The sequence below is a fragment of the Acinonyx jubatus genome, chromosome E3 (assembly GCF_027475565.1).
Source record: "Acinonyx jubatus isolate Ajub_Pintada_27869175 chromosome E3, VMU_Ajub_asm_v1.0, whole genome shotgun sequence".
In the NCBI taxonomy this organism is placed as follows: domain Eukaryota; kingdom Metazoa; phylum Chordata; class Mammalia; order Carnivora; family Felidae; genus Acinonyx; species Acinonyx jubatus.
The window spans coordinates 29895728-29923195 of record NC_069398.1 but is presented as its reverse complement, the minus strand read 5'-3'; the positions used below and the strand labels follow the sequence as shown (position 1 = coordinate 29923195).

The following is a 27468-nucleotide window of genomic DNA, read 5'->3' as shown; positions in this document are numbered from 1 at the left end:
ACGAAGACTGTCCCGCGAGCCGCCTGAGTCCAGGCTCGCCCGCGCGCTGCCCAGGCAACAGCGCCCCCAGTCCCTCAGCCCCCGGGGAGACGCGTGAGCCTGCCGGTCTCCCCCCGGGAAGTGACGGCAAAAGGCAACAGCGGGCTGGAATTTATACAGGCGGAGCTGCAGACACCTAAAATGACGCAATCTCAGCGCGAGAAAGGGAGGGGATCCGCGAGGACCTCATCCTGGAGAGATTGCCTGGGAAGCGGAAGCCGTCGATAAAGAGGCGGCTGACGGCGACGGTGGTTCAGGTGAGTGCTTTTCCTGTGTTCTCTAGTACCTTGGTGACCGCTAAGGCCAGGAATCGGAGGTCTGCACTGGCCCAGAGGCGGTGGGAGCGGTTGGCTTGGGACGGGTGCGGGCTTCTGGAGCGGGAGGTCAGGGTGAGTTCCCGAGAAGAGTCGGCGCCTGGTTCGTTCTGCCCAGGGAATGGGTTTAGGGGTTCTATTGCTTCTAGGTTCCCACTCCTCCCACTGTTTTCTCTCCCGAAAATGTTTTCTGTCTAAATGCTGTTTGTTCTTGTAAGCTCGGCCCAGATGTCCTCTCAATGAGCCTTTTGTACAGTCGCGACTGTAATGTTTTCCCTCCCTAGCTCCGAATGCCTTTCCACGCTCTTCTTACGAGCGCTACCACCTCTTACACCACCCGACACCCCTTGATCTAGTTGCTTCCTACCAGTTTTCTATTGTGGGTTGTCCTCTGACCTCCAGATGAGCCAAGGCTCTCGAATTTCCCTGGGTCATAGCAAATTGGTGTCCCGTATCTTTGTTCTTCCAGCCGGGCGCGCTTGGGCAGGGTCCAGATTCTGACCATCTCTAGCTTCAGAGCAGGGAAGATACGTCCAAAGACCACTGATTTGGGAGTCAGGAGCCCCCCCCGCCCCCCCCCCCCCCCCGCCATCCGAGTCATACTTTGCCAGTTTTCAGCTGTGTGACTCTGACTTTACCTGCAGAAGTTTCATTTCTCATCCGTAAGGTTGTTAGTGGAGGATTAAGGAAAGAAGGCTGGGGGGGGGGGGGAGTGGACATTGTAAACTGTCAGGCACCCCACAGAAGGGAGGGACCGATGAGTTTGGGGGATAGGAGTTTGCTATGCTGCACAGTAGGAGGTAATTAACTTGAATTTGCTTTGCCACCTAGAAATGCCTTGTGGCTTGAAAAATGTGGTTGTTTAGATTTGGACTGGCTAATTGTGTGGACTTTATATAACTTGCCTTTATGTAATACTTTGTTGGATTTGAAGATTCTTTGGGGGTGCCTGGATGGCTCAGCTGGTAGAGTATATGGCTCAGGTCATGATCCCAGGGTCATGGGATGGAGCCTGTGTTGGGCTCCGTGCTGAGCTCCTACTTAAGATTCTTTCTCCCTCTCTGCCCTGTTTGTGTGCTCTCTCTCTTAAAAAACAAACAAATGAACAAAAACTCCTTGGCAATCAAGCTAATTCACTGCTCTCGTTTTACAGATAAGACTGAAGACCAGAAAGGGAATGTGACCTCCCCCAAAGTTACAGTAATTGGTAGAGCTGGACAAGAACTTGAGTTTGTAACTGAAGAGATCAGAGATCTTTCTGTTACACTCTTGGGAAGCAGACCCTGAGGTACTTTGACTTGACAGCATCTTTTTCCCTTTTAAACGCTCATTCCCTTGCTCTCCCAACCATAGTCCTTCCCACACTATGTTGTAATTGCCTTGTCACTTTCTATCTCCTTGCTAGAATGTCACCTTCTCAACTATAGAAATTGTGTCTTACTCTTTGTTCTGTGTTCCCAATATCCAGTACAGGGCCAGGCTCATAGGTGATGTTAATGATAACACCAAAAAGTCTATTAAACACATTTAATGTAGGCATGTTGCATATAACTACAGTTAAATCTTCACAATGGTCCTATAGGTAGATTATATTATCCCCATTTTACAGATGAAGAAACAGAGTAAGGGAAGTGAATGTGCACCAAAATGGTGGCTAGTGAAGGCCTTTGGGGATCTCAGGTTCAGAAACCAATCCATTTAATTTTCCTCCCCCAGATCTTTGCAAATTATCTTGTGGGAAACATGCCTAAAGTCAAAAGAAGCCGGAAAGCTCCCCCAGATGGTTGGGAGTTGATCGAGCCGACACTGGATGAATTAGATCAAAAGATGAGAGAAGGTGAGTGGGGGAGTTCACGACTGGGTGAGGTGTGTCTAAGGGTCACAGGCTTAGATGACCCCCCAGGGGCCAGGCATAAATGCAAGTATCAGTGGGAAGAGACAGGCAGCGCCACTATGGCCTCCTGACACTGATGTGTTTTGTTTGCTTATTAACTCAGGAATGTTCTATGTCCTGGAAAATAGGATGGCACCAATGAAAAGGTCCTCAAAGCCATTTTGGGGCCAACTAGATATGAAAGCTTTAGAGAATAAAGATCGAATAGCAGACCTATAATTAGTTACTATTTTGGTTAGGTACATATTTAGAATTTTACAAAATATGTTTACTTGGAAAATCCTGTCCTTTTTCATTTTCACATTTTCTGAAACAGTTTTATTATTTTTCTTAATAAAAATATTGGGTCTTTGACACTGGTTTCATCATCACTTTGTTTCTGCATTATACACTAGCTTTTTACAATGTACGTTCCCAAAAAATGTCGATGATCCTGAACTTTGTGAATCATGTAGTATGATTTTAGAAAATGTATCCGAAACCATGAGCCTTACATCTTATATGATCACAGTGTAACTACTTACTAAATTGCTTTTTAAAGTGGTCCTTTCTTTAAAGCTTTTTGGTAACTAACCCTTGTTATGAGGTCATACCTCCAGCAATAATTATTAAATCATTGTTAAGTCACGTTGCCTTTTTTCCCCAAAACTGATTGTATCAGATAACTTCTGTTAAATACCTAGAACTTCCAGTAATCAAGGTCATTTTTGGCTGAGAGATTTCTTCCCCAAACCGATCTCTATTCAAAATAAAGGAACCTGGAGAGCGCTATAATAGAAAAGATTTTGTGAGTCCTTGAAAATTGTCTCCAAAAGAAATATTCTCTTCCATTTTTGTTTAATCATATAGGCCATCAGCATTTCTTCGCATTCCCATTTTTTGATAAACTCACAGGTGTAAGACCTGTTTCATGTTGTCCTTCCTTCCATTATGAAGAAAACAGTGGATGGCAGGTGGCACCAGACTTGGCTTTAGTGTTGGGAACAATAGGAAACTCTGAGGATGTGGCAGACTGGACAGGGGCAGGAGCTGCTATTCACCCGAAGCCCATTTTACCTTGGGATCCAGGCTAAGTTTTGCCAAATTTTCTGGGGGGGGGGGGGGTTCCCCAAGAGAAGCCAGAAATCCAGCTGTTTTACGTCAACTGGTTTTTTTTTCTCCAGGTTTATTTTGAGAGAGCGAGAATGAGCGGGGGAGGGGCAGAGAGGGAATCCCAAGCAGGCTCTGTGTGAGAGCACAGAGCCTGATGCAGGGCTCGATCTCCTAAATCGTGAGATCATGACCTGAGCCGAGACCAAGAGTCAGATGCTTGACCAGCTGAGCCACCCAGGTGCCCCCATGTGAACTCTTCTAATTTAAAATTCAAACTTAAAAAAACAAGATTCCGACTCTTGATTTTGGCTCAGGTCATGCTCCCAGGGTCATGGGATTGAGCCCCACGTTGGGTTCCATGCTATATGGAGCCTGCTTAAGATTCTCTCTCCCCTGCTCACACTTTAGCAACAACAGCAACAAAAAACCGCAGGTATTTGTGAAAGGAGCCAAACAAAGCCTGCCTTCAGGCTGGCTGGGGCTGCTGGTTCCTCGTTTGTAGCCTCTAGCACAACTTTTGCCTGTGGTATCTGTAGCCACACTCCTAGACATGGGGGACCCTTGTGTGGCTTTTGGCACAGAGGAGCCCAAAGCCAGTGGCATTACCAGGCCTGTCCTGATCTGAGGGCCACTTACAGGACAACTCACACTTACTGAAGCAGATGGAGAGTTCCCGTTTTCTCTTATAGTTTGTCCCCAGTGTTTGCTAGCTTGACTCTTGACCCTGCCTGGCTCTTTATGTGTCTGTTAGGTCATACTCAAGTTTTTGTACAGCTGCTGTGGCCCTGGAGGTCCCCAAAGAGCCTGATTATAGCAACTGAGGGGCAGAGATGGGGGAAACTGTGGCAGGGGAGTTTGGTGGGTAACTCAGAAATAAAGGCACTATTTCTGTGGACTATAACCAGGACTTGTAAATAACTGCTTTTATAAGGACTTTAAACTAGTTGAAAATAAGCATAAACACTTGCATAATGAACCCTTAGCTAGATTTTTAAACAATAACATTTTAAAAGAATTGTTGCCAAGGTTTTGAAGTTAACGGGCAGTTGCTTTTGAAGTTTTTGGCATTAGCAAAGTGGCAAAAAGCTACATCTAGTTTGCGCCATGATGCCCCTACCCCCGGCCTTTCTTCCTGCCCTATCCTCCTAGGGGCAGGACTCTGCATCAGCCACCAGAAACAGCGTTCCACTTTGTGTGTGGACCTGTACAAAACAACATCCAAGAATGTGCACGTGCTTTTGGGAAAATGGGTCCAAACGGGACTTTAAAAATGGGAGTGCTGCTATGATTAAAAGACTGAAAAATGACCAAAGCTCGGGGAGGGAGACTCTGCTTCCAGCTGCAGCCTAGGCAGCAGTGTGCCCTTCCCTCAGTGGCTTATCCGGATGCATGGCTTTCCACACTCTGCCCAGGTGACCACATCTTCTCCAGCCGTGACTCAAAACTAGACTCTGTATACCAGCTGCCTATGGAGTGGCCCCATTTGGATATCTCAAACTTAACCATGTCCAGAACTGAACCATTCATCCACCCCAGAGCTGCTTCCGTTCTGAGGCCACAACCACGGACCCATCCTGGACTCTTCTCATTCTTTCTTCCTATCCAAGCATCTAAGACATCCAGATTCCTAAGAAGGGTGACAGGATGGAGGGAATGTTGTGAGACAGATCAACAAAGTACAACGTCTGGATGTTGTTTGGACCTTAATTCAAACACATGCGTTGTCAGCAGGTGTTTTTGAGGCAATGAGTGAAAACTGAACTGAGTACGGATGCTAATAAGGAGGAATGCTTGGTTTTGTTGTGTGGGATATTAGCATTGTGGATCCTTTTTTAAAAGTCTTTAACATGTTAGAGATACATAGATATTTATGAATGTGACACTTGATGGTTTGAGATCACTTTAAAATACTTCAGTCTCCCACCCCCAGAAGTGGGGAGAACCAGATAAAATAAAAATAGCTGAATACTAGAAATGTTTGAAGCTGTGTGATAGGTCTTGGGGGTCCAATATGCTGTTTTGTGTACATTTTAAATTATCCATAGTGCAATGTTAGAAAATCCACAAGTCTAAATTTTGATTGCTTTTAAATTCCACCACATGGTCCAAGCTACTCTCACCTGGATTACTTCGGTAGCTTCCTACTTCTCTCCCTACAGTCGTTTCTACAGAGCAGCCAGGGTGAGGACTTCAAATTGTTAAGTCAGATCACAGTCTGCTCTGGACCCTCCAGTGGTTCACTTCCCCATCAGAGCAAAACCAAAGTCCTGAGGCACCTGGGTGGTTCAGTCGGTTAAACATCCGACTTTAGCTCAGGTCATGATCTTGCAGTTCGTGGGTTCCAGACCCACATCGGGCTCTGTGCTGACAGCTCAGAGCCTGGAGCCTGCTTTGGATTCTGTGTCTCCTTCTCTCTCTCCCTCTCTCTCTCTCTCTCTCTCTCTCTCTCTCTCTCTCTCTCCTCCTACCCCACTTGCACTCTGTCTCAGTCTCTCAAAAATAAACAAAGTCCTTGTGTGGCCTTCCAGGTCAAACACTGTCTCACTGCAGCCCCCTCCTTAGTTCCATCCCGTCTCTCTCCCTTATCCCCTGCCCACAGCTGCTGTTCCTGGATCCCTAAGTAGTCCTGCCTCAGGGCCTTTGCATTGCTGTTTGCCTTATAAACATGTTTGCCCCTCCCCTTTTTTATTTAAAACTATTTTTTGATGTTTGTGAGAGTGAGTGAGCATGAGTGGGGGAGGAGCAGAGAGGGAGACAGAGGATCCAAAGCAGGCTCCACACTATGACCACAGAGCCTGACATGGGGCTTGAACCCATGAACCATGAGATCAAAACCTGAGCTGAAATCAAGAGTTGGCTGCTTAACCGACTGAGCCACCCAATGCCCCACTCCCTTCCCCCTTTTAAATTGGGATCTAATGGATATAAAACATGCATGTTTTGTATCATGCACATGATTTTAAGTCATGCACATGCACATGATATGTGTATATGAAATGATTAACACAATGTGACATCCAGGCCTTACAAACATACCATACAGTATTGTAAATTATAGTTCCCATGCTATGCCTTACATCTCCAGGACCTGTCTTCTAACTGGAAGCTTGTACCTGTGATCCCCTTCACCAATTTTGCCCAGTCCCCAGCCCACCCCTTGTTTCTTAAGGTCTGTGATCAGATGACCCTCTTGTGCCTTCTTTGATCACATGTATAAAGTGGCAGTCCCCCCTCTCCCCACTTGCCATCCCCTCTGTGTTCTCTCTGGCCTCTACCACTTACCACCAGGTGCTGATCTGCTTCCCTCCTCGGAACGGGGCTCCAGACCTGCTCTGTCTGCCCCACTGCCTTGTCTTCAGCACTCGATCAGGGCCTCAGCTGCAGCAGGCACACAGTGCACACTGCTCAGGCCTCAACACCTGCCTTTTGCTTGGATCACAGAATCCTGTTCGTGGAGCTGAGTTCTACATCCTAAGTCATAGAATGTCCCCAAAGTTGGAGAAATGGAGGCACATTTTTCTTGACCACTCCTCCCCTTTCTCCATTCTCTAAAAACTGAGTCAAGGTGATAAAGATCAACTTGGAGCTGCTAAGAGACAGAATTGCCACTTCAATCATGTTTAAATCATGTGGCTCATTTTTTATCTTTTTTAAAATAACAGCTCTATTGAGACAGAAGTCATATTCTGTAAAACTTGCCCTTTTGAAGTGTTAAGGGTGTTCAGTATATTCAGAGTCAAGCAACCATTAACCCCTCCAAAAGAAACCCTGCACCCTTTAGTAGTGCCTCCCCCGCCCCCCAGTCTGAGGCAACCACTAACCTACTTTGTGTCTCTGCAGATAGTCATCCAGTAGGTGGGCTTTGGGGATGATGTTTTTTTCACTTGGCTTCATGTTTTCGGGGTTCATCCGTGTTGTAGTAAGTCCATACTTGATTTCTTTTTACGGCTGAATGATATTCTGTCCTGTGGGTGGGTTATGTTTGGTGTATCCATTCATCAGTTGGTTGAGGCTGGGCTGTTTCTACTTTTGGCTGTTGTGAATAATGCCGCCTAAACATTCATAGAGGAGTTTTGTGTGCATGTGTTTTCAGTTCTTTTGGGAATATACCTAGTGTTTAACTCCTGGAGGAAGTGCCAGACTTTTCCAGAGAGGCTAGGCTGCACCATGTTACATTTCTACCAACAGCATATGATCCAATTTTTCCACATCAACACCTGTTACGGTCACTTTGATGACAGCAAACCTAGAGGGTATGAAGTAGGATTTATTCTTTATCCCTAGTTATTTAAAAAACAAAACAAAACATCGTGACCCGTGATTGAACGCTGCCTGCCACAACAAAACAAACACACCCCTTTTTCTCCCCAGCTGAAACAGAACCTCATGAGGGAAAGAGGAAAGTGGAATCTCTGTGGCCCATCTTCAGGATCCACCACCAGAAAACCCGCTATATTTTTGACCTCTTTTATAAGCGGAAAGCCATAAGCAGAGGTAATTAGCTAAATTCTCTTGGCCTGGACAACTTGAGTGGCTTTCACATTTATTTAATGGTTCTTATTCTTACAGCCTTAGCAAATGTCATTTGTCTTATCACTAAAAAAGGCGGGGAGGGGCCACTGTTGGCGAAATAGTCTTTTTAAGGAAGAGTGGTGATGGGTTGGGGCAGCTGTGTTATACCATGGTCTGATGCCCTTTCCCCATTTTTTGGACAGAACTATACGAATATTGTATTAAAGAAGGCTACGCAGACAAAAACCTGATCGCAAAATGGAAAAAGCAGGGGTATGAGAATTTATGCTGCCTGCGGTGCATTCAGACACGGGACACCAATTTTGGGACGAATTGCATTTGCCGGGTCCCCAAAAGCAAGCTGGAAGTGGTAAGTGAGGTCTCCGCCCCTGTAACATCTGATGATCAAGTTGGAGGTTCCTTTTTCAGTTCAGAAGTGTGTCCTGGGTGATGCCAGGGGATTTTACACTGTTTTGTTGGGCTGGAATGTAGTCCTTATTGCTGGATGGCCTGCTGGCCATTCCCGAGAGAGGGAATCGCTCTCTCGGGGAACCCACACCCGGCAGTTTGGCAGCAATGGCGTGTTAGGTCTGGCGGGGGGGGGGGGGGTCAGTCTCAACTCCACCCTTGGGCAAGTTACTGAAGTCCTTCCTCATGTATGACCTGGGGGTGGGAAGGCTGAGTCAGGGAAGCACAGGCCAGTAAGCAGACATTCCTGTCCTTCCCCTCTGGGGCTCACTCTTCAGGTACCCTATTTTCCAGGCCTCCTTTTCCTCAGAATTACACTGTATTTCTTCTGTCAGAACCTTGTTCTCTGGGGAGCTCCGGAATGATGCTGGGTGTGCAGTAGCTGAGCTGACAGCGTCAGCCTCTCTGAACTGGAGCTAGAGAAGGGAGGCAGACAGTTACTGTGATGTTACCCTTAGTGGCCTTTGAGTGCAGCACCCTTGGCTGCTCGTTGTGGGCCGAGCCAGGTGGTCAGACTGGACTGCCCGCCTCCCAGTTGGCCGCCTGTCACACAGGTGCCTCATCACAGGTCCCTCTATGCTGCACACTAGTTACAGTTTACAGAGCTTTGACTCCAGGCATGGGGCTTTAGCTCAGCAGGTAGCTCTGTCTCCCTGAATCACCTGGAAGGCCAAAGGGCAGGAGGCATCGGAGAGGGCTGCCTCCCCAAGGGAAGAATCTGGGTGTGAATTTTCTGGTAGGGGCAGGGAGAGGTGGTGAAGTGGCAGAAGCCTCCCCTCTGAGAGCCCCAGGATTCTGTGGTGGCATTGGGTCTGGGGTGCTGCCCCAGCCCTGCGGCCAGGATAGAGCCTGCTTTAGCTTTAGTTGAGTTTCACCTTCTGATCTTGTTTGCTTAGGTAAGGGTCTTGCTCCTCCAAAACAGGAAAAAGGAAAATCAACACAAACCACTGCTCTAGGGCCTTCTGTTGGGTAAGCCCCTAGCCAGACATTGGGGACCACCTAGTCCAGGGGATAGGACTCTTCGGCTGCCATACAGATTCAGGTGTACATCCTCTTTCCCGGCGCCCCCACTAGAAAGTTCCCCAGCCCAGAGGCCCCTGGCACTGAGCCCCAAGTAGTACACAGACCCAACTTCCAGCGTATTGAAGGGTGTGTCATGCTCACTTCATAGAATAACAAGAATTGCTCACAGGTTTTTTTTTTTCCTTTTGTGGTGGGGGGGATAAGCATGTACATAGAATTTGCATATATTAAGTGCACAGAAGTGTAGCTTCAGGGTCCACAGTAGCTGTTTCCATCCATCATGAAGGGCTTTTTGAAGAGTGTCACGGTAGACCGTGAATGTCCCACCACCTTCTTGGTGGGAGGATTGCTGCGTGTGGGGGGAGGGGTGACACGTGGTGGAAGTGCGGTGTCTCAGCTGTCCTCTGTTGCAGGGCCGGATCATCGAGTGCACGCACTGCGGCTGTCGGGGCTGCTCTGGCTGAGGCCCTCGGGCCCTGACCTCTCTTCACCCTGAACCTTGGACTTCGCAGGTTTCTGCCCGTCGCATCACGCCCTCTCCTGGGAGCAGCTCTTCTCTCAGAGCGGTGCTCCAGGCCCGAGTGGGAGCATGGTCTCTACATATTAAAGCTTTGGTGTTTATCAGCTGTGATTTGTAGAAATAAAACTTTTAAACCTTTTGGGCCCTGCATTTGTTCTTTCAGAGAGCCAGCCATCTGTAGAACCCAGTGGGTGAGCACCAGACCCCAGGGACCCGTCACCCTTGGGACTCAATCCTGACTCTACCTTGTAGGTGGTGTGTGACTCCGAGCCAGTTCACTTTCCCCATCGGTGATGGGGGCAAGGATGACCTGAGAGGGCGTGCCAAGGTCAGCTGGTCTGCTCTTGGACCTGCCATGGACTCGTCAGGCCCTGGGCCCAGTGTGTCCTCGTACCTATGCCTGCAGAATGCTGTAGCGCTTCCTCTGGGCCCGACCATTCCCTTGCGCTGGAGGCCACTGGAACACATTTGTGGGTCAGCTATGGAAAGCATCCCGGGGCTCCCATGGAGCCCTGTAAACACCACGCACTCTGTTCCAGCTCTGCCGGAAGTCCCCGGGGCCTCCCTTCACCTGCCTCCAAGGCCTCTGTCCATGTCAGCCTCAGTGATGGCGTCTTGGTTCCCCCTGGGCTTGGTCCGGAACTTCTGCCACGGGTGGGGGGTTTCCTCTGCTGGCATCACTTTCAGCCACTGCTTGTAATAAGCTCGGAAGCCATCAATCTTCTCCAAGTAGGTGTTTTTCTCTTTGTACTACAAATGGAAACGCATGGGGTTCAGAGGAGCCATTAGTCATTGCAGGCTACCTGTAGCTACTCCCAAGCCATGGCAGCTGGCTCAGGCCTCAGGGAAGATGTTCTTGCTCCTAGTTGGTTAAAGGGAGAGGGCAGAAGAGTTGTTCGGTCCCTGAGCAGCTTATGTAGAGAGACAAAGCTGCTGTGGGGTAGACCAGACTTCCTCTGCTAACACTCCTTCGAAATACGAGCTGCCGTGCCACACCAGGGACGTCACCCCAGCCCCCCAAGCTAGAATCCCCTAACTCTGCCTCCACAGCCTGAGTGCCTCTCTCCATTCTCAGCACTGCTGTAGTGGTCTCTGGAGAGGCAGGCAGGAAAGGAGCAAACAGCATGAACCTGGCAGATCCCAAAGGAAAGCTGGCAGAGGAATATGTACAAAAAAACCCCAAAAATGTCCAAGTTGAAGACTGTTACCACATGATGACAAACAGTCTGATTTAAAAGATTCAACCATTCTAAATTTGTATGTATCTCATACAGCCTAAAAGTACATAAAACAAAAACCTGACCATCTCAAATGGAAATACATAACCGTCGTAAGGGAATACAAATGTGATTTGAATCCAATAAGCTTTGGGCCTGTGGTAGTCCGGTGACTTGACTGAACCTGAGAAGACCCCCCGAGGGCCCTACACCATGGAGTAAAGAGATCTACGAACTAGAAGATATTGCAACATGGAGCCAACAAAAGATTAGCATCCAAAATACATAACTCGGAAGAACCAATGAGAAGACTTAACCAACTGTCCAAATACTCCCTGATGTGCCCTCTGCCAGGCACGCTCTCTACTGCCATCTCATGAATTCTTACTGGGCCTTCAAAATGGCATTCCAGCATTGCACCGGCATGGCTGTCCCTGACCCCATGCCTTGCTGTGTCCCTGCCAACTCCCTACCCCCTGGGATTGTGCTCCTTCCTCCAGGCCACAGCTGCTCTGGAGCCACTCAACACAGAGTCTGGCTCCGTAGACCTAAAATCTGAGCCCCCTACCCCCACCCTGCCCCCGAGCCTGCTCTCTTCAGAACAACAGGGAAAGAAGTGGCCAGTACAAAGCAGATTCTTTCACTGCTGCTGCTGTCCCATTCACTTGACAAACAGACTGTATTAGGCACTGGGCAATGGGCAGGCCCCGGGGAGCCAGCAGAGCCAGGCAGTCTCCAGCTCCAGGGGCTTATGGTTTTGCAAAGGTGAAAGTCACGTGCACGTGTAATGACAGGTTGTGAAGCATGGCAAAAAGGAACAGTGCTGTACGTGATGGGAAGGGGCAGCAGTAGTGGGGCAGCTCTGAGAAAGAGTCATTCAAACTGAGGCCCACAGGATGAAGAGCCAGTTCTGGGAAAAACGGGAGCCTATCAAGGCAGAGGGAATACAAAAACCCCAAGGCAGGAAAGAGGCCAGTAGGACTGACCGTGAATACAGGGAAGAGTAGCCTAAGATGAAATGAGCCACAGGGACAGAGACTCACGGGCTGTGTTTTGAAGAATTTGGAATTTCTCCTAAGGGAAGCCACTGACAGTTTAAAGCAACGGAATTCCACCGCTGAAAGGCCGGCCCTAGGGGTGAGGGGAAAGGCAGGGGTGGTTAAAGAGAAGACAGGTGAGTTAGAACTTGGTGCACACACCCGATCAAAGCTGGGTGGGTACTGGGCTGCAAACTCCAGTTGGCGGATGACCACCTCATTCACCGGGACTCTGTTCTGCCTCATGTCCTTCAGGATGTCAATGAGATAGGTGTAGTCCAGCCTCTTGAGGGCGGCGTTGATGAGGGTGCTGTAGATGTGGGTGTTGGGAGTCATCTGGGATTTCTGGAACATCACAGACATACAATCATCAAGGAGATGGCCACTGTTGGGACAAAGCAGCCTACCGTGCGTGTCAGGCTAGGGGGCTTACCTTGCCGTTCAGGCCTGCTCTGCAGACCAGCAACCAGGGCAAGAAGGGCAGAACCCTGTGGCAACGATGGGCTGTCCTTCCTGCTCCAGGAGGAAAGCGTGTGCCCCCACATGGCAGGCCCAGCCCACCCAGCTGAGGATCCTACCCTCTCAGCCCTGAAGAACTTGCTCAGAAATCAGTGGACTCGGGCAGTAAACCACGTGCAGACCACCTCTTCGGCTCTTGGCTGTAGGTTTACCGCAACCCCTGCCCCCAAAGTTCTGATAGATCCCTGCTCCGGTCATACCTTCCGTCCCTCCAGAACCGGGCCTAGTCTCTCCCCACGACCTCCCTCAATCTCTCCCACCACAGCCACCTTGAAGACTGTCACACCCTCTGCTTTCAATGCCGGCTCCTGCAGCAACTGACCAGGGTCCACTTTCTCTCACATTGGGTCAATGACCATTATACACTTGAAGCTAGAGCATCCCTACTCCCCACCCCCATGCACACTGTTTATGCTGTCTGGGTGCAGAGGCCTGGGGGTTCAGGAGGGCCCAGGCCCTCTCTTCCCAAGTACCCCCCCCCCCCCGAATTCTCAGCACCTGGCCTGGCCAGGACCCACTCACCTTCATGTCTGCGAGTAGTCGCAGGCCGTCCCCCGGCCTGTGGCACCCAATGGCCAGGTTGCAGAACGTCTGCAGGTTGGGAAGGATCCCCCTCTTTGCCAGGAGTGGTAGCAGAGCCTGTGGAGACAGACATGGCACTTCTGTAAGCTGTAACCCACCCGGCCCAGCCAGAGCCTTCCCTGGTTGAAGCCCCGGTTGGGTGCTGTAGGCCTCGGGGGCACAGCAATGCTCGGGGGCCTCGCAGCCCCCTCTGCAGCCACACTAGATGCTGCAGGACTACCCTGTCTTCTCCCCGAACGTGAATGGGAACATGAATCCCTTCACATTCCTGTCTCTGTTCCACTGTCGGTCATCCACCCTGGCCTTCGGCCTTCAGTGTCTAAGGCAGGAGACAGCGCCAACAACAGCGTGGGAAGTAACGGCCGAGGCTGCCCAGGCCAGGGGCTGCGGAAGAAGATGGCCTCGCAGCCTGCCCGGCTCAGGGAGGGGTTCTGTCATGTTTACCTTGTCTAGAAGGTGTGCTCTGCACTGAGGGCCTGAAGGCAGAGGCTGTGTCTCTTCACAAGACACAAGAGCCCACAAGAGCCCAGGTCAGTGCTCTGACAAAAGAGACGTGACAAAGACACATGGACAAAATCCCACAAGGACTCCCGTGTCTCCATCTGTGAAATGGGGAAGCCTTGTACCAGCACAGCCTTGTGGTGCAGCCAGTGAAGAGAGGAAAGGATGGGAAGCTTGTAGAACAGCATTTAACACAGAGGGCTAAATCAGTGTGTGTGTGTCAGGGGTTGTGGCTGAAGGGTGGGCACACTTGGGAGCCACCAGCCTCTTAGGCCACGTGTCCCATGTGCCCCTCAGCAGTGTGAGGATGTTTGATGTCTGCCTCCACCCACTTGGGAGCTCCTCAACAGGGATGGGGAGAGTGGCTGGCTGGTTCACCGTTCGACTGTCAGCTTTGCCCAAGCCCAGGCTCAGGCCCAGGCCCAGAACAGAGGCCCCAGACAGTCTGGCCACCTACTGCAGGAACGGATGACACACCCTGCAGGGGAGCCAGGTCCTGCAGTCAGAAGGTCAGAGGAGGGAAGGGAAAGGAGGGACCGCAGCCTTGAACCTGGTGCCTGCCTCTGAGCCGCTCACCTTCGCCCCCTCCAGATCTCCAAGCTTGCTCTTCTTCCTCATCAGCGTGTTGAAGAACGTCACATCAGCCTCCACCTGGTGCATGTCCAGGACGGTCAGCAGTGAGGACTCCGCGGGACTCCCGGGCTCCAACACCTCAGCAAGCAGTGTGAGGGTTTTGATGTTGGGTCGGAGCCCGTGCTCTGCCATCTTGCCCAGGAAGCCCTCCAGGCCCCCCATCAAGGCTAGCCGGTCAGCCGGGGTGGTCACAGTCCCAAAGGAGACCACAGCTGGGGAGACTGCTCCCAAGGTCAGGAGGTTGGTCTCCGGCCCCCGGGGAGAAGGCTCTGGGGCCAAAGAAGTGAGGGCCATCATGTGGTCAGGCTCTGTCTTGGTTTCCACTTCGGGCTGGGCCTTGCTGGGGCCTCTGGCTTCCTGAGGCTCCAGAGGGCCCTCAAGCACCTGAGAAGGTTCCAGAAACAGCTGCCTCTCCAGGGCCTCCACGTCCAGCCTGACTGACATACCGTCGCCCCCCCGGGCCTGGGCTCTCCTCCTTGCCCGAAACCCACCTGCCAGGGGCTGGAGCAAGACTGTCTCCTCCCTGGGCCTCAGGAGCAGTGCCGAGGCCACCTCCGGGTCCCCCAGGCCGCAGTCTCGAGCTGCCCCCAGGAGCAGGTTGTAACCATGCTGGCTTGGCTGCAGCCCCAGACTCAGCATCTGCCTCCACACCTACCGGGGAGAGACAAGCTTGGCCCTGTGCTCCTTCTCAGAAAAGCCCTCGGCAGAGCCGGCACAGGGAGTCAACAACCATTCGGTAAATGCAAAGGGCACAGGAAGGAGCTGGGCAGTATCTAATCCAACGCCAGGTTCTAGACAACTGAGAATCCTGAGAATCTGAGGACTCTCTGGAGGGACCCCTGTCCTCCCTCTAATTTACCCCAAAACTGTTCTCGCAATTTCATCTCTCTGTCCTCTCCCAAGGCCCCTGTACTGGGAACAGACTTTGCCCTGGGTCTCTGCCTGCCTTCTCTGTACTCCTCTGGGGAGGGACGATCAGAGAGGCTAGGTTCCGGAAGAGTCTAGAATGACTTAAGAACTGGATTTAGTTGTACTTCCTGGGTGCTCACTGTGTGCCCTGCCCCGTGCAGCCTTCTCACACTTCCTGGAGAGCAGGCACAGTGGAAGGGGACTCAACCAGGAAGAGTGCCTCACAAGCTGGCAGCCCTGTTTCCTCTTGAGATCATTTTTATCCCACAGCACAGTGCCTTGCACACTCAAGTGTGTTTTCCACAGAGGACTGCCCTGATCATGTCTGGGTCAGTCTGACACCAAAACCACGCCATTTCTAAGATGCCATGAGATGCCACACAGGGCTCACTGGTCTCACTGCCTTTGTGGGCTCAAAAGAAGGCCACCTTCAGTGGGATGAGAGCTCACATCCGACTTCCTATCCTTGTCAGGGTAAGTGTGCAGACAAGGTAAGGGCTGGTCAGGCCCAGGTGGGTGCAGCTTGCAAGACATCTGCTGCCCATCAGACAGGGATTTAAGAAGGGCAAGGATCTCAGCAGGTACCCCCATGGGAAACGCTGACAGAACTGAGGTTTAGTGGGGGCTTGGGCTCTAAGAGTCAGACGGATGTGGGTTCAAATCCCAGCTCTGCTTTGTAGCTCTGGGACCTTAAGCAAGTTTCTTAACCTCTGTGAGCCTCAGTTTCTTTGTCTGTAAAACGGGGCTATTGGTGCCTAGCTTGAGCAGTTTAATAGGTGCAAAACACAAACCAGCTATTAGCGTTACAAACTACCTCTAACTAGAACAGATCTAGAACAAGGAAAGGGAGGAACAAGATCTTGGCTGATTTTCACTATAAAGCTACTGCTTCCAGGGAGTCTGCAGAGGGAAGGCGAGCTTTTGGTCAGGGCTGTCCCAGGGGACACATGGGCTCACACTCCATGTGGATCAGCCACCTGGGGATCTTGTTGAAATGCTGATCTAGGCGCAGTAGGCCCAGGTGGGGCTGAGACCCTACTTCTCTGGCAAACTCCCAGGTGAAGCTAAGCTGCCGGTCTGTGGGCCCCGCCTTAAGTGGGAGGGCTCTAGGTGAGCTCTGGGTCCTCCCCACCTGTGAGAAGCTACGAAAGCAGCTGTGGTACCATTCCTAATACCACCACCCCACTTCATTGGGGGGGGGGGGGTTCTCTCGGGGGACCTGAGGTGGAATCAGAGCAGTGTGTCTCAACTTCGATGTCCACGAGAATCTCTCAGGATTAAATGTAGACCCCTGGGTCCCACCTGCAGAGATGCTGAGTGGGGGCCTGAGGGAGGTGGGCTGAACAAGCACTCTGGGTAAGTGTGCTATGGGCATTCAGAGACCGTGAGCATAGCCGATCTGAGCTAGCTGCACAGAAGGCCACTCGGTAGAGTGGGAGAGGACTGGCTATGCCCTCACTTGGGGGTCAGCCATGCCACGTCTGAGGGCCTCCTCTCCCTGCCATCTGTAAAACGGTGGGAAGCCATGTGCTTTGCAGGGGCCAAAATACCACAAATATAAAAACACCCAGCACAGGGCTGTCACAGCCGCTCAAATGCACACATCATCATCTGCACCTAACACAGGTGCACAGCGGGAGAGGTAGGAAGGCAGAGCTGGGAGGGACAGACCTGCAGGGCATATCGAAAACCCGTCTTCTTGTCCTGGATGCAGCCCATGAGCAGCAAGCTGAAGGTCCTCTCGGTGACTGCATGCCCTTTCTGGACAATTTCCTGGGGGAGGGAACAGAGGTCACACTGAGAACTGTGGCAGAGCCCAGTCCTGGGCCCGATGGGGCTGACTCAGGGTAGACACTCCTAGCGCACCCCAGGCTGTGCATCCTGAAGAGGTGGGACCTGAATCTGGCTCTAGAGTGGCTCAGAACAAGCTCCTGAGCACAGCCATCCAGCTGCTGCCTGCACTCCGTCCTCCTCTCCTTCCAGGCTGCTCTTCCTGGCCGAAGCGATCACTTTTGTGCAGCCCCTTGGCAAAGACCATCCCCGCAGCCACTTCTAGCCCCTGTGCTTGAGGCACTGGAACTGCACAGAACTGGCTTTAGGTCCCAGCTTCGCCATAGGCCAGCTGTGAGCATGGGAAAGGCATTAAGCTCCCTGGCCTCAGCTTCCTCATCTGTAGAGTGGGGTCACAGGTAGGACGTGCCTTAGAGGACTTTTGGAACAACCCTACCAAAAGGTGTGGGGCCTGCACATGGTACGCGCTCATGGCGCTGGCCTCTCCCGGGCTTGTCGGGGTTGGCCAGACTTCTTGAAATTTCTTCCACCACTCAGCACCTCAGAGTCTCCTTAAGCCTGTCTTCCTCTGTCCCTCTTGTGAGCATGGGTGTTCCCACCCTTCCGGTCTGCTGCCGCTCTCCCGTCTCCCCCTCAGTCACCAACTCTTCCATCTCAGTGAGCTTCTAGTTTATGCTCCCTCTTCCTGGACAATCACTGCTCTTTCTGAACTGGGCCCTCTCCCCCATCAGCCAGAGTGACCTGCATAAAATACCAATGCCATCTCTGGACAGGTCAGAGGCCTATCAGCCACACCGCCCTCTTCTGGAAGCTTCAGCCACCAGCCTCTCACACAGCACCCTTTAGAGGGACTTGTCACTCAGGGAGGTCTCCAGACTTGAGACCCCATGATCCTGCCTCTCCCACAGGCCAGGCCGGCTCAAGGCAGCCAACCCAGGGACTGGTCAAAGGCTGTCCCGCACCACATGGTACTTAGACACTCCATCGGGTCCTGGCTCCTGCAGTGCGCAGGTGGGACCTCACTGGAGTAGTGAGGAAAAGCATCGGTCAGTCACAGGAAGAGTGAGACAGAACTTAAAAGTAGAGAGCAGGCCGGCCCTGAGGGAAGACAACGCTGCCAAGGGTGTGTCCAGTTCTCCTGAGGTTTGGTCGTAGGCACCTAGAGCCTTCCCTGCTTCCCATGAGCCTTTGTCTGGGTGTTAACTCATGTTGATCTCCCTTCACAACCTGAGAGTGCAGAACCACCACCCTGCTCTCGGTCCTCCCTGCTTAAACCTCCCTCACTGTCTCCTTCTCCGGAACTGGAGATAAAAACCCTGCAGCTGGGGAATAAAATAGGCTGCAGGCCAAAGCCCTGAGGCATTCGGGCCCCTGCTCAGCACTCCCATGAGCCCACTCACCTGCTCCCCTCAAACCTGGCACACTGACCTGCCAGACTCCGCCCTCCCAGAAACCAGGATTTTTCTTCCCACTGCTCTCTCTAGGCAGGAGGCCTGCCCTGCTGGGCGCTGACTTGCCCTCAGCGCTATGAAGCCCCGCCCTCCTCTGCGGCACCACCGAGTCCCGCACAGGGAGACACAGCACACAGCGGCACACACAACCTGCCTGCACAGGGGAGGGGCCTCTTTATGTGTCCCACGAGGCCTCTGAGTTGTGAAGCCACCCCTGACCCCTGCACGAGGGACGCAGCCACAACCTCACACCTGCCACGTGAGACTGGCCCCAAGCGGGGGATGAAGAAGGAAGAGGCACCCTCACCTTGAACACATCGAGGCACATCCTGAGGTCTGCGCACATGGCGGCCATCTTCAGCAGTGCATGGTATGTTTTCAAGTTGAGCTGGAAGTTTCTGGCCTGGAGCTGCTGCCGGAGCTTCAGAGCACTCTGCAGAGCAGAGTCCTTCCAGGGGGACTCAGCGCAGACGTTGAACAGGGCCGTATATGTGGCATCTGAAGGCTCCAGGTCCCGCTTTTTCATCTGCATTGATGGGAAGAAACTTGGAAGTGGCTCTGGGGTCAGCTGGACACACAGGTGACAAGCTGCCCTGAGAGGAAGCTAGAGAGGACTCTGTTCCTCCATTAAACAGGCCCCCAGCAGGGCCTGTGCTAAGGTGGAGCTGAGCAATATGCCAGGGCCTACTTCTCCAAAACCCTGACTCAGCCAGAGGGACTCTGAAAGCTAACCCTGCACTCCAGATGCACCAAAGTCACCCTCCCCATGGCCATCAGCCCACTCTGGGCCTGCGATGCTTTTAGCAGGATCCTCCAGATGCTCCCACCCACTGGCCGACGAGGTCACCTTGACTGTGAAGATCCATGGGGTGGACGTGGTCTGGGGAAAGGTAGGAGGGAACAATCAAACCCCTGCTCCCACATTTCCTGAGTGGTCACGGGCAAGCTAGCTCCTCACTGGAAAAATGGGGGTGATACCATCATCTTGAAAGGCTGTTGCAAGGGCCAGGTAAGAGAGTGGCCCCCACACTAGCAGCACATCTCAGGATCCCCCACCCTGCAGAGTCACACACCCAAGAGTGAGGGTGACACTGTGCTTATGAAGCCCTCCAGGTGACTGAGCAAGCTCGAGTTTGAGAAGCTCCTGGTAAAGCCAAGTGCTATTTCCCAGACGAAGGCCACCTGACTGAGGGCAGGTGACAAGCTGCTTGCAGAGGAGTGTAAAGAAACTTCTTTTTAGAGTCAGGCTGTTTGGGGCTCAAATCCCAGCTCCAGTGCTCTCAAGCAGGGTAACTCTGGACATAGCACTTTATCTGCCAGGGCCTCCATTTCCTCCTCTGAAAAATGAGGATGGTGATCCTGACTTTGAGAATGGATGATGCGTGCTCTGTGTGGACTCACATATACAACAGACGTGTATGAGGACTTCCTACAAGCCAGGCACTGGCCACCAGTGGTTACCAGGACAGACACAGCTTGTATTCATTGAGCTCATGCTCTAGACAGGAAGAATCATACCAGACAAATAAGTAACCAACAACAGTAGTAGCAGCTATGAAGGACACCCACAGAAAAATGGAAAAAGAAAACCAGTACAGGTGGGGAGACCTGGCAAACACTACTTTCACCAAGTGACCAAGAAGGTAATGTCATTTGTGATAGGTCCCGTGACACGAAGTGAAGAGGGCACTTCACCTCTGTGATATTCTTTCCCCAAGCCCATAACCCCAACCTAATCACAAGAAAGTACAAATTGATCAAAAAACTAAAAATTGAACTACCCTACGACCCAGCAATTGCACTACTAGGTATTTATCCAAGGGATACAGGTGTGCTATTTCGAAGGGACACATGTACCCCCATGTTTATAGCAGCACTATCAACAATAGCCAAAGGATGGAAAGAGCCCAAATGTCCATTGATGGATGAATGAATAAGATGTGGCATATATATCCAATGGAGTATTATTCGGCAATCAAAGAGAATGAAATCTTGCCATTTGCAACTACATGGATGGAACTGGAGGGTATTATGCTAAGTGAAATTAGTCAGAGAAAGACAAATACCACATGACTTCACTCGTGTGAGGACGTTAAGAGACAAAACAGATGAACATAAGGGAAGGGAAACAAAAATAATATAAAAACAGGGAGGGGGACAAAACATAAGAGACTCTTAAATATGGAGAACAAACTGAGGGTTCCTGGAGGGGTTGTGGGAGGGGGGATGGGCTAAATGGGTAAGGGGCATTAAGGAATCTACTCCTGAAATCATTGTTGCACTATATGCTAACTAATTTGGATGCAAATTTTAAAAAATAAAAAATAAAATTTAAATTAAAAAAAAAAGTACAAATTGAGAGACATTCTATAAAATCCTTGACCAGCACTCCCTAAATCTGTCAATGTCACAGGGGGAAAAAAAAAGGAAACTCAAAAAAAATAATAATAATCACAAAATGGAGAAGCCAGTATGAGAACCCAGACTGGATACAGGAATAGAAAGAGGATATCAATGGAAAAAGTGGTGAGATCCAAGTAAAGTCTGGAGTTTGGTTAACAGTAATGTGCCAGTGGTGGTTTCTTAAGTTTTGACAAATGTACCTTCACTATGTAAGATGTTAATATGGGGATTAGCTAGGTGAGAGGTATTTGGGAACACGTATCTTTGTAGCTTTTTTATAAATCTAAACTTATTCCAAAATAAAAAGTTTATTGGGGGAAAAAAGCAGCAAATTGATAGAGAATAAAAAGAATGAACGGATCTTCTCCGAGGTGACATGTGCCAATTCCCTTAAGGATCCCCCAAGTGTAAGGAAGTGCCTGCTACTGGACTGTTTACCAAGAACCACAATAAATACCCTCTCGCCCCACCTGCCCCTCACTTACCACCTGAATGCTCGTTGCTGGCTAGCTGATCATGTCTTTCTACACCATGGTATTTAATTAGGTTTTTTAGAGGACATGTTACTTTATCATTTGTAACCACAACTCTTCCCCCTTGCTTCCAGCCAGGGATGATCAGGCCTACAGTAAGAGCATCCCAAATGACCAGCCGAGGGCTGCCAACAAGTCCTGCTGGGAGAAAGGATGCTCCCAGCTTCTGGCTCCAAGAGAGGATGGGGTCTCTTATACTGGAGTCTACTATCCTCTTTGGCAAAGCTCTCTCCTGACTCACAAAAGAAACAGCGTCCTGGCTCTGTGAGTGATAAATACAACACAAGAAGTGGATGAATATAAAGTAAAATCATCTTCCAAGAGAAGTAAAAGCCCTTTTTTTCTGAAAGAAGGGTGTGCATGTGCATAGAGCGTGGGGGGTAAGGAGGAGAAACAAACTGGGGGTGGGTAGCAGTGGAAAAGGAAGAGGTCGGGTGGCGCCTGCCCTGGTCGGAGGACTTACAAATTCATGTAATCTTCCAAGACCACCTCCAATTTACAGATGATGAAACAGAGGCTGGGAAGGTTAAACGGTCTGACCAGGGTAATGCACCAGCAGGTGACATCTCATGATATGCACCCAGTTCCTTTTGACTCTAAAGCCCATGCTCTTTGGAGCATTACCCCTCTGGCCCCGTGCCCCAGCCCCCACTCACATCATTGTAGAGCCTGAAGGCCTTCTTCAGGTATCCGGCTCGCCCGCAGCCCCCGATCAGCACCGTGTAGTTGCATTCGAGGGGCTGGAGTCGCTCCTCCTTCAGCATCTGCCTCTCAAACAGCTCCAGGGCCTCTGCCAGCTGGCGGGGGGGGGGCATGGAAGGGGGCTCAGGTCAGCCTCAGAGACCCTCAGCAAAAGGGAAGGAGACTGAGACTGAGGGACCCTCCCAGGCGTGCCCAGGAGCCACACATCCGCCCTGGGTCTCTGCCACCAGCTTCTTGGCTCCTGTGCTCTGCAACAAGGGAGCTTCATGGTGGCCAGGAAGAAAAGCCCCCTAAACTCCCACCACCTACAAAAGCTCTCAGCCCCCTTGCCATGCCTGCCTTCCCTCCAGCCAGATGTTAAAGTCCTCAAAGGCAGGGCCATGTCTTTGCCTGTCTGTGGGCCTAGAGTGGAGCCAGGCCTCATCCTCAGTAAGTCCTCAGAAAATATTAATTCTGCAGATCCTGGAATCTGCCCTCCCCCTCCTTCCTTGGTGACCCCATCTGTAGTGCCAGCCCCCTGGGTCTAAGCTGGATGGGAGACTGGGTTCTGGCCAGTTTGGTAGGTACACTCAGGGCCACTGTGCTGCACAATCACAGGGGGCCATTCACAGCAGCAGCCTCCTGAGATGGCACAAGACGGCAGCCCTGAATGACTAGCTTCCTCTGGCTGCAAATCCCCTTGGCCCATAGTCGTCTCTACCCCATCCCTACTCCTATACCACCCCCTTTAAATCCTCAATTCACTCCTTTACAACTTAATTATTTTCTTTGTCCATCGGTTCAGCCAGTAATTACTGAATCCTACTATGTACCAGGCAAAGTCTATTCGCTGGGATACAGCTATGAACAAGAGGGAGATCCCTCATGGAACACATCTTCTAGTGTGGAAAGAGACACCAAATGAGATAACTAAGAAAAATATACACTGTGTCAAATGGTGATAGGTTTTAAAACAAAAATAAAGCAAGCAGTGCCAAAAGAAGGGTATGGGAGATTCAGTTTTAGATGTGACAGCCAAGCAGGGCCTCAACCAGAAGATGACAGAACAGCGATCTGAAGGAGGCGAGGGAAGGAACCATGCAGCTATCTGAGAAAACAGCCAGTGCAAAAGGCTTGAGGCAGGAGTCTCCCTGGGAGTTGGAGAAGCAGAGAGGAGGCCAGAATGGCTGTGGCACAGTGAGGGAGGGGGAGATGAGTGGAAAGCTAAGGAGGGTGGAAGGCAGATCTGGCAGCCTTCATAAGCTATTGTGAGGCTTTGACTTCTCTGTTTCTCAACTTTTCGTTATGGAGAAGTTCAAACAGGGGTGCCTGGGTGGTTCAGTTTGTTAAGCGTCTGACTTTTGATTTCGGCTCAGGTCGTGATCTTGCAGTAAGTGAGATCGAACCCCGCGTCAGGCTCTGTACTGACAGCACGGAGCCTGCTTGGGATTCTCCCTCTCCCTTTCTCTTTCTGCCCCTCCTTTGCTCACACTCTCTCTCTCTCAAGATAAATAAACGTTAAAAAAAAAAGAAAAGAAAGAAAAGTTCAAACGCACACAAAAGAGAATAGAACTACAATGATGATGAATGTTCAGCCAATCTTGTTTCACCATACCCTGTTCCCGCCCCTTCCAAACTGAATTTTTTAAAGCAAATTCCAGACATTGCATCATTTCACTCCCCAAATCTTCAACACACACCCCTAAGAGATTTTTAAACATAAATGCAATGTCTTTATCAATACTTAATAAAATGAACATCAATGTCATTGAACACATTGAGAGTCCTGGAAAGAATCTTCTTTCTGCTTTAATAGGATGGCTCTGTGCTGCAAGCAGATGTGGGAGAAAGAGGTGGTGTGAGCAGCAGGGAGCCCAGTGACAAGGGTTTTGATAGCTGAGGGGCTAAGGTTAAGGCTAGGGGTAGCCCTGAGGGAAGTGTTAGGACTGGAAACATCTTGAACCTGGAGCTGGTGAGAGAAAGAGAAGAGTTGGGGATGGCCTGAAGGCATCTGGCCTGAGAGGCATCACCATTTAGTGAGATGAAGACAGTGCAGGGAAAACAAGGCTGTGAACAAAACCTTCAGATGAATGTGGGTAAGTGTAAGGGAGATGGTGAGGTAGCTGGATATGCAGATTGGGAAGGATGGGCTGAGGATACCAACATGAGAACTGTAACAAGGAGGGGGACCCTGACAGCAAGGGGGTTGGTGGGTCACCTAGTGCAGCACCCAGGGTGAGTGAGGACAGAGAAGAGCCCTGAGCATCCAAATATTTAGAGATAGGGAAGGTAGGGTGGCCCTTCAAGAATACTGAACTACCAAGAAGTAGACCCAGGAGCAGCAGAATCCAAAGGTTCCCTCACCTTTCCTTCTTTGATCAGGTGTTTGCACCGGAAGAAGTACCAGTAAGGGGTGTTTTTCCGGCCCCGCCATGGCTTTGGCTCCAGGTCCCTCTCCTCATCTTCATCAACACTCTGTTCCCTGAGCCGTAGGTTATACAACTGGGCTGTCGATTTTTGGAACATTCTCCTTGAGGAATATTTGTTGGAGAGGGTCCCAAAGCTCTCTTCCTCTTCCTCCTGAGTGGCCATGGGGCCAGGCTGGCTCAGGTCAGAGCTGACGCTGCTCCTGTTCTTCTGGTTCCCCTGGCCAAGGGGCAGTTGAGAGGGGGAGCTGCTGCAGGCTTGTGTCAGCCCCACAGCCCTCAGCCATTTAGGCCCCTCCCTGCCTCCTGCCCATTTGGCTCTGAGAGGGTCAAGGTGCTGAAGGGCATACAGTCCCACTGGGCGAGGGCCGGAGAAGAGCCGGACGAATCTCACAAGGTCCATCTCTGGCTTTTCCCCTCTAGGGCCTAGCAAGGTCAGAAAAAGAATGAAGTCTAACTGGTCTTGTAGTCACAAAAGGCAGAAAGAGGACACAGAAGTGAGTACAAGCACAAGCTCTGAGATTAGAAAGCCCAGGTTCAGATTTCAGTTTTGCCAAACCATCATCCACGAGTCTCCCAGCACTGGCTGCTCTGGTCTCAGTCTCCTCCCCTGTAAACTGGGGTCAACTACAGCACTGTAGCAATGATCAAATGAGGCTTCGAATACATGGCCTGCGGCATGGTGCTGGCATAGTAAACACCCGACAGACATAAGCTATTGATATTATCAAGCCATGATTTAAGAGATCGGGGACTGAAGGTAGAGCTGAGTTTGAGTCCTGTGGGACTAGGCCCATTACTTGACCTTCCTGTGCCTAGATATCATCAGCTGCAAGATGCAGATAATCCGAGGTGCCTAGGTGGCTCAGTCAGTTAAGCGTCCAACTTTAGCTCAGGTCATGATCTCGCGGTTCGTGAGTTCAAACCCGGCATCTGCTCTGTGCTGACAGCTTGGAGCCTGGAGGCTGCTTAGGATTCTCTGTCTCCCTCTCTCTGCCCTCCCCCACTCACGCTCTCTCTCTCATAAATAAATAAACATTAACAAAATAAAAAAAATTTAAAAAGTGAGGATAATCCTACCGACCTCACCACGAGGGTAAAGATTAAATGAGGTATTTTTAGCACATTTCATTTAATAGAAATTTTAGAAATCGTAGCTATTATAATGTATTATTAGGAAAAATTTGTCAGCATTCTGGGCCTCTGCACAGGGAAGTTAATTCAAACGTGTCTTTTCTGCAAAATCTGTGGGTAAATGGACTAGGGGTATGTTGTCCAATATAGTGGCCACTGGCCACACGTGGCTACTGAACACTTAAAACATGCCTAGTCTGAATGAAGATGTGCTTTAAGTACAAATTACACACCAGATTTCAAAGACTGTGTCCAAAAAGAAAAAAAAGGTAAAATATATACACGATAATCTTTTGACATGACATTTTGAAATAATTTTGGACATACTGGGCTAAAGAAAATTAACATGAGTTTCCCAATTTTTAAACTTTGTAATAACACGAGTACTTGAAAATTTTAAATCACGTATGTGCTCGCACTGTATTTCTATTGGACAGCTAGACATCCTGGTCTGCATACTTGAAACTCTTTAATAAAGAAAAAACACCAGAATAGCCAGCCTGAAAATATTTTAGGATCTAGTTATATTAGAAGGTCACAGTCGGTAAGACTGCAGAAGTGACTGCAGATTGAACAGATTAGTAACTGAGGCTCAGGAAGGGGAGCAACTGGCTGGGGGGTCCTGCCGCAGTACAGTGGAATATCAGGGTAAGACTGGCCAGCTGTGGAACTGGGCTTGGGCTGACTTCCAATCCAGGTCCGAGTAAGATATTGGACAGCCTCTTTTGACCACCACCCTAGTGACATTAGCACAAAGGGCCTTTTCCACGTTGGATGAGGCCTGCAACTCTAACAGAAATATAACATGAGCACATATATAATTTAAAATTTTCAGGTAGCCATATTAAATCAAGTGCTTATATGCATTAAATGAAACACATAGCACTGCAAGAAAAAAAAACCCAATGATATCAAAATAGGTATCAAAACGTTTTGAAAACAAACTCATGCTACATTAGTTTATACGCTGCTTTTGCAACACACTGAATACCAAGATTCTGTCATCCTGTCAAAGCAGTGATGGGCGTAAATGATAGCTTGTAAGTAGTTGCAGATACTCTATGTCCAACCATCATTTACCCTCCTCCCCACTGGAAATCACGACTTAGTTTAGGGCACTGCTAACGTTACTCCGTCACGGAAGGAAATGCTCATTTCACACAGAGAAAATTAAAGGTGTAATTTTCTTCCTCCCCAAGTTCATTAACCTGCCCAAGCTAATAACCCCTGATTTAGGGACGCGCTGCCGCTGGCCACTCTGGGGGATCCGCCCCTCGGCAGACGCTCCCAGGGGCCCTTTGGCCAGCCCGACCACTCCACACCGGCCTTTAGAGCCTCGGTCGTCTCACTAGACGTCCCCCACTCCGACACCGGCGGTGACACTCGCGGCCCCTGTCCTGTCCCGGCCCAAGTACTGGGCTCCAGGAAAGGTCAAATGGGCTCCCACTCGAAAAGTCTGGCCCAGAGAACGCAGCCCGGACTTCCAGCCCCGCGTCACCCCCAGTGCGGCCCCGCGTCACCCCGCCGCGTCGCCCCCACTCGCGTGCCCGCCTCACAGCGCCGCGCACCAGGCCCTCCTTCCCGGCCACCTTCCCGTAGGCACGCGTCTCCGCCGACTTCGCGCAGGCTCAGTCCGCTACGCGAACTCCCCACCCGGTGCGCGCGGACGCAGGTTATCCGGTGCAGCGAGGCGAGGCAGGAGATCGGCGGGCAGCTAGTCGGGCCTGGCGGAGCGGCCCGTACTCCGCGCTCTATTGGCCGGGTCTGGACAGGCGAAAGGCCGGCGCGG

General features: G+C 50.7%; 2 protein-coding genes across 6 annotated transcripts; one reads left to right on the top strand and one right to left on the bottom strand.

Annotated features, from left to right (window-relative positions):
* Positions 1-114: 114 nt before the first annotated feature.
* Positions 115-10001, top strand: BUD31 (BUD31 homolog). The gene is made up of 6 exons (XM_015079344.3): positions 115-296; positions 1507-1641; positions 2070-2190; positions 7711-7833; positions 8055-8221; positions 9756-10001. The coding sequence occupies exons 3-6, from the start codon at positions 2097-2099 to the stop codon at positions 9804-9806; spliced, it is 435 nt and encodes a 144-aa protein (XP_014934830.2). The 5' UTR covers positions 115-296; positions 1507-1641; positions 2070-2096; the 3' UTR covers positions 9807-10001.
* On the bottom strand, positions 9322-27401 carry PTCD1 (pentatricopeptide repeat domain 1). Of its 5 annotated transcripts, none has more exons than XM_027042189.2 (9): positions 27269-27401; positions 24484-24971; positions 22095-22235; positions 18810-19028; positions 16932-17033; positions 14295-15002; positions 13158-13274; positions 12279-12461; positions 9322-10612 (listed from the first exon to the last, which is right to left on the bottom strand). In XM_027042189.2, exons 2-9 carry the CDS (start codon positions 24946-24948, stop codon positions 10430-10432), a joined length of 2118 nt encoding a protein of 705 aa, XP_026897990.1. In that variant the 5' UTR covers positions 24949-24971; positions 27269-27401; the 3' UTR covers positions 9322-10429. The 5 variants fall into 5 exon arrangements, with proteins under 5 accessions (XP_026897990.1, XP_014934828.2, XP_014934829.2 ...); XM_015079342.3 differs by having other exon boundaries at positions 27248-27400; XM_015079343.3 differs by having other exon boundaries at positions 27236-27370.
* Between the last annotated feature and the right edge of the window lie 67 nt (positions 27402-27468).

Bases quoted from the DNA above. Each gene is read 5' to 3' on its own strand.
- PTCD1 (XM_027042189.2), bottom strand. From the start codon at position 24,948: ATGGACCTTGTGAGATTCGTCCGGCTCTTCTCCGGCCCTCGCCCAGTG. The intron at 17,034-18,809 runs GTGAGGGTGCCT...TCCCTCCCCCAG, and splicing joins TGTGCCTCGATGTGTTCAAG to GAAATTGTCCAGAAAGGGCA. The intron at 13,275-14,294 runs GTGAGCGGCTCA...CTGTCTCCACAG, and splicing joins GAGATCTGGAGGGGGCGAAG to GCTCTGCTACCACTCCTGGC.
- BUD31 (XM_015079344.3), top strand. From the start codon at position 2,097: ATGCCTAAAGTCAAAAGAAGCCGGAAAGCTCCCCCAGATGGTTGGGAG. The intron at 2,191-7,710 runs GTGAGTGGGGGA...TTTTCTCCCCAG, and splicing joins AGATCAAAAGATGAGAGAAG to CTGAAACAGAACCTCATGAG. The intron at 7,834-8,054 runs GTAATTAGCTAA...TTTTTTGGACAG, and splicing joins GCGGAAAGCCATAAGCAGAG to AACTATACGAATATTGTATT.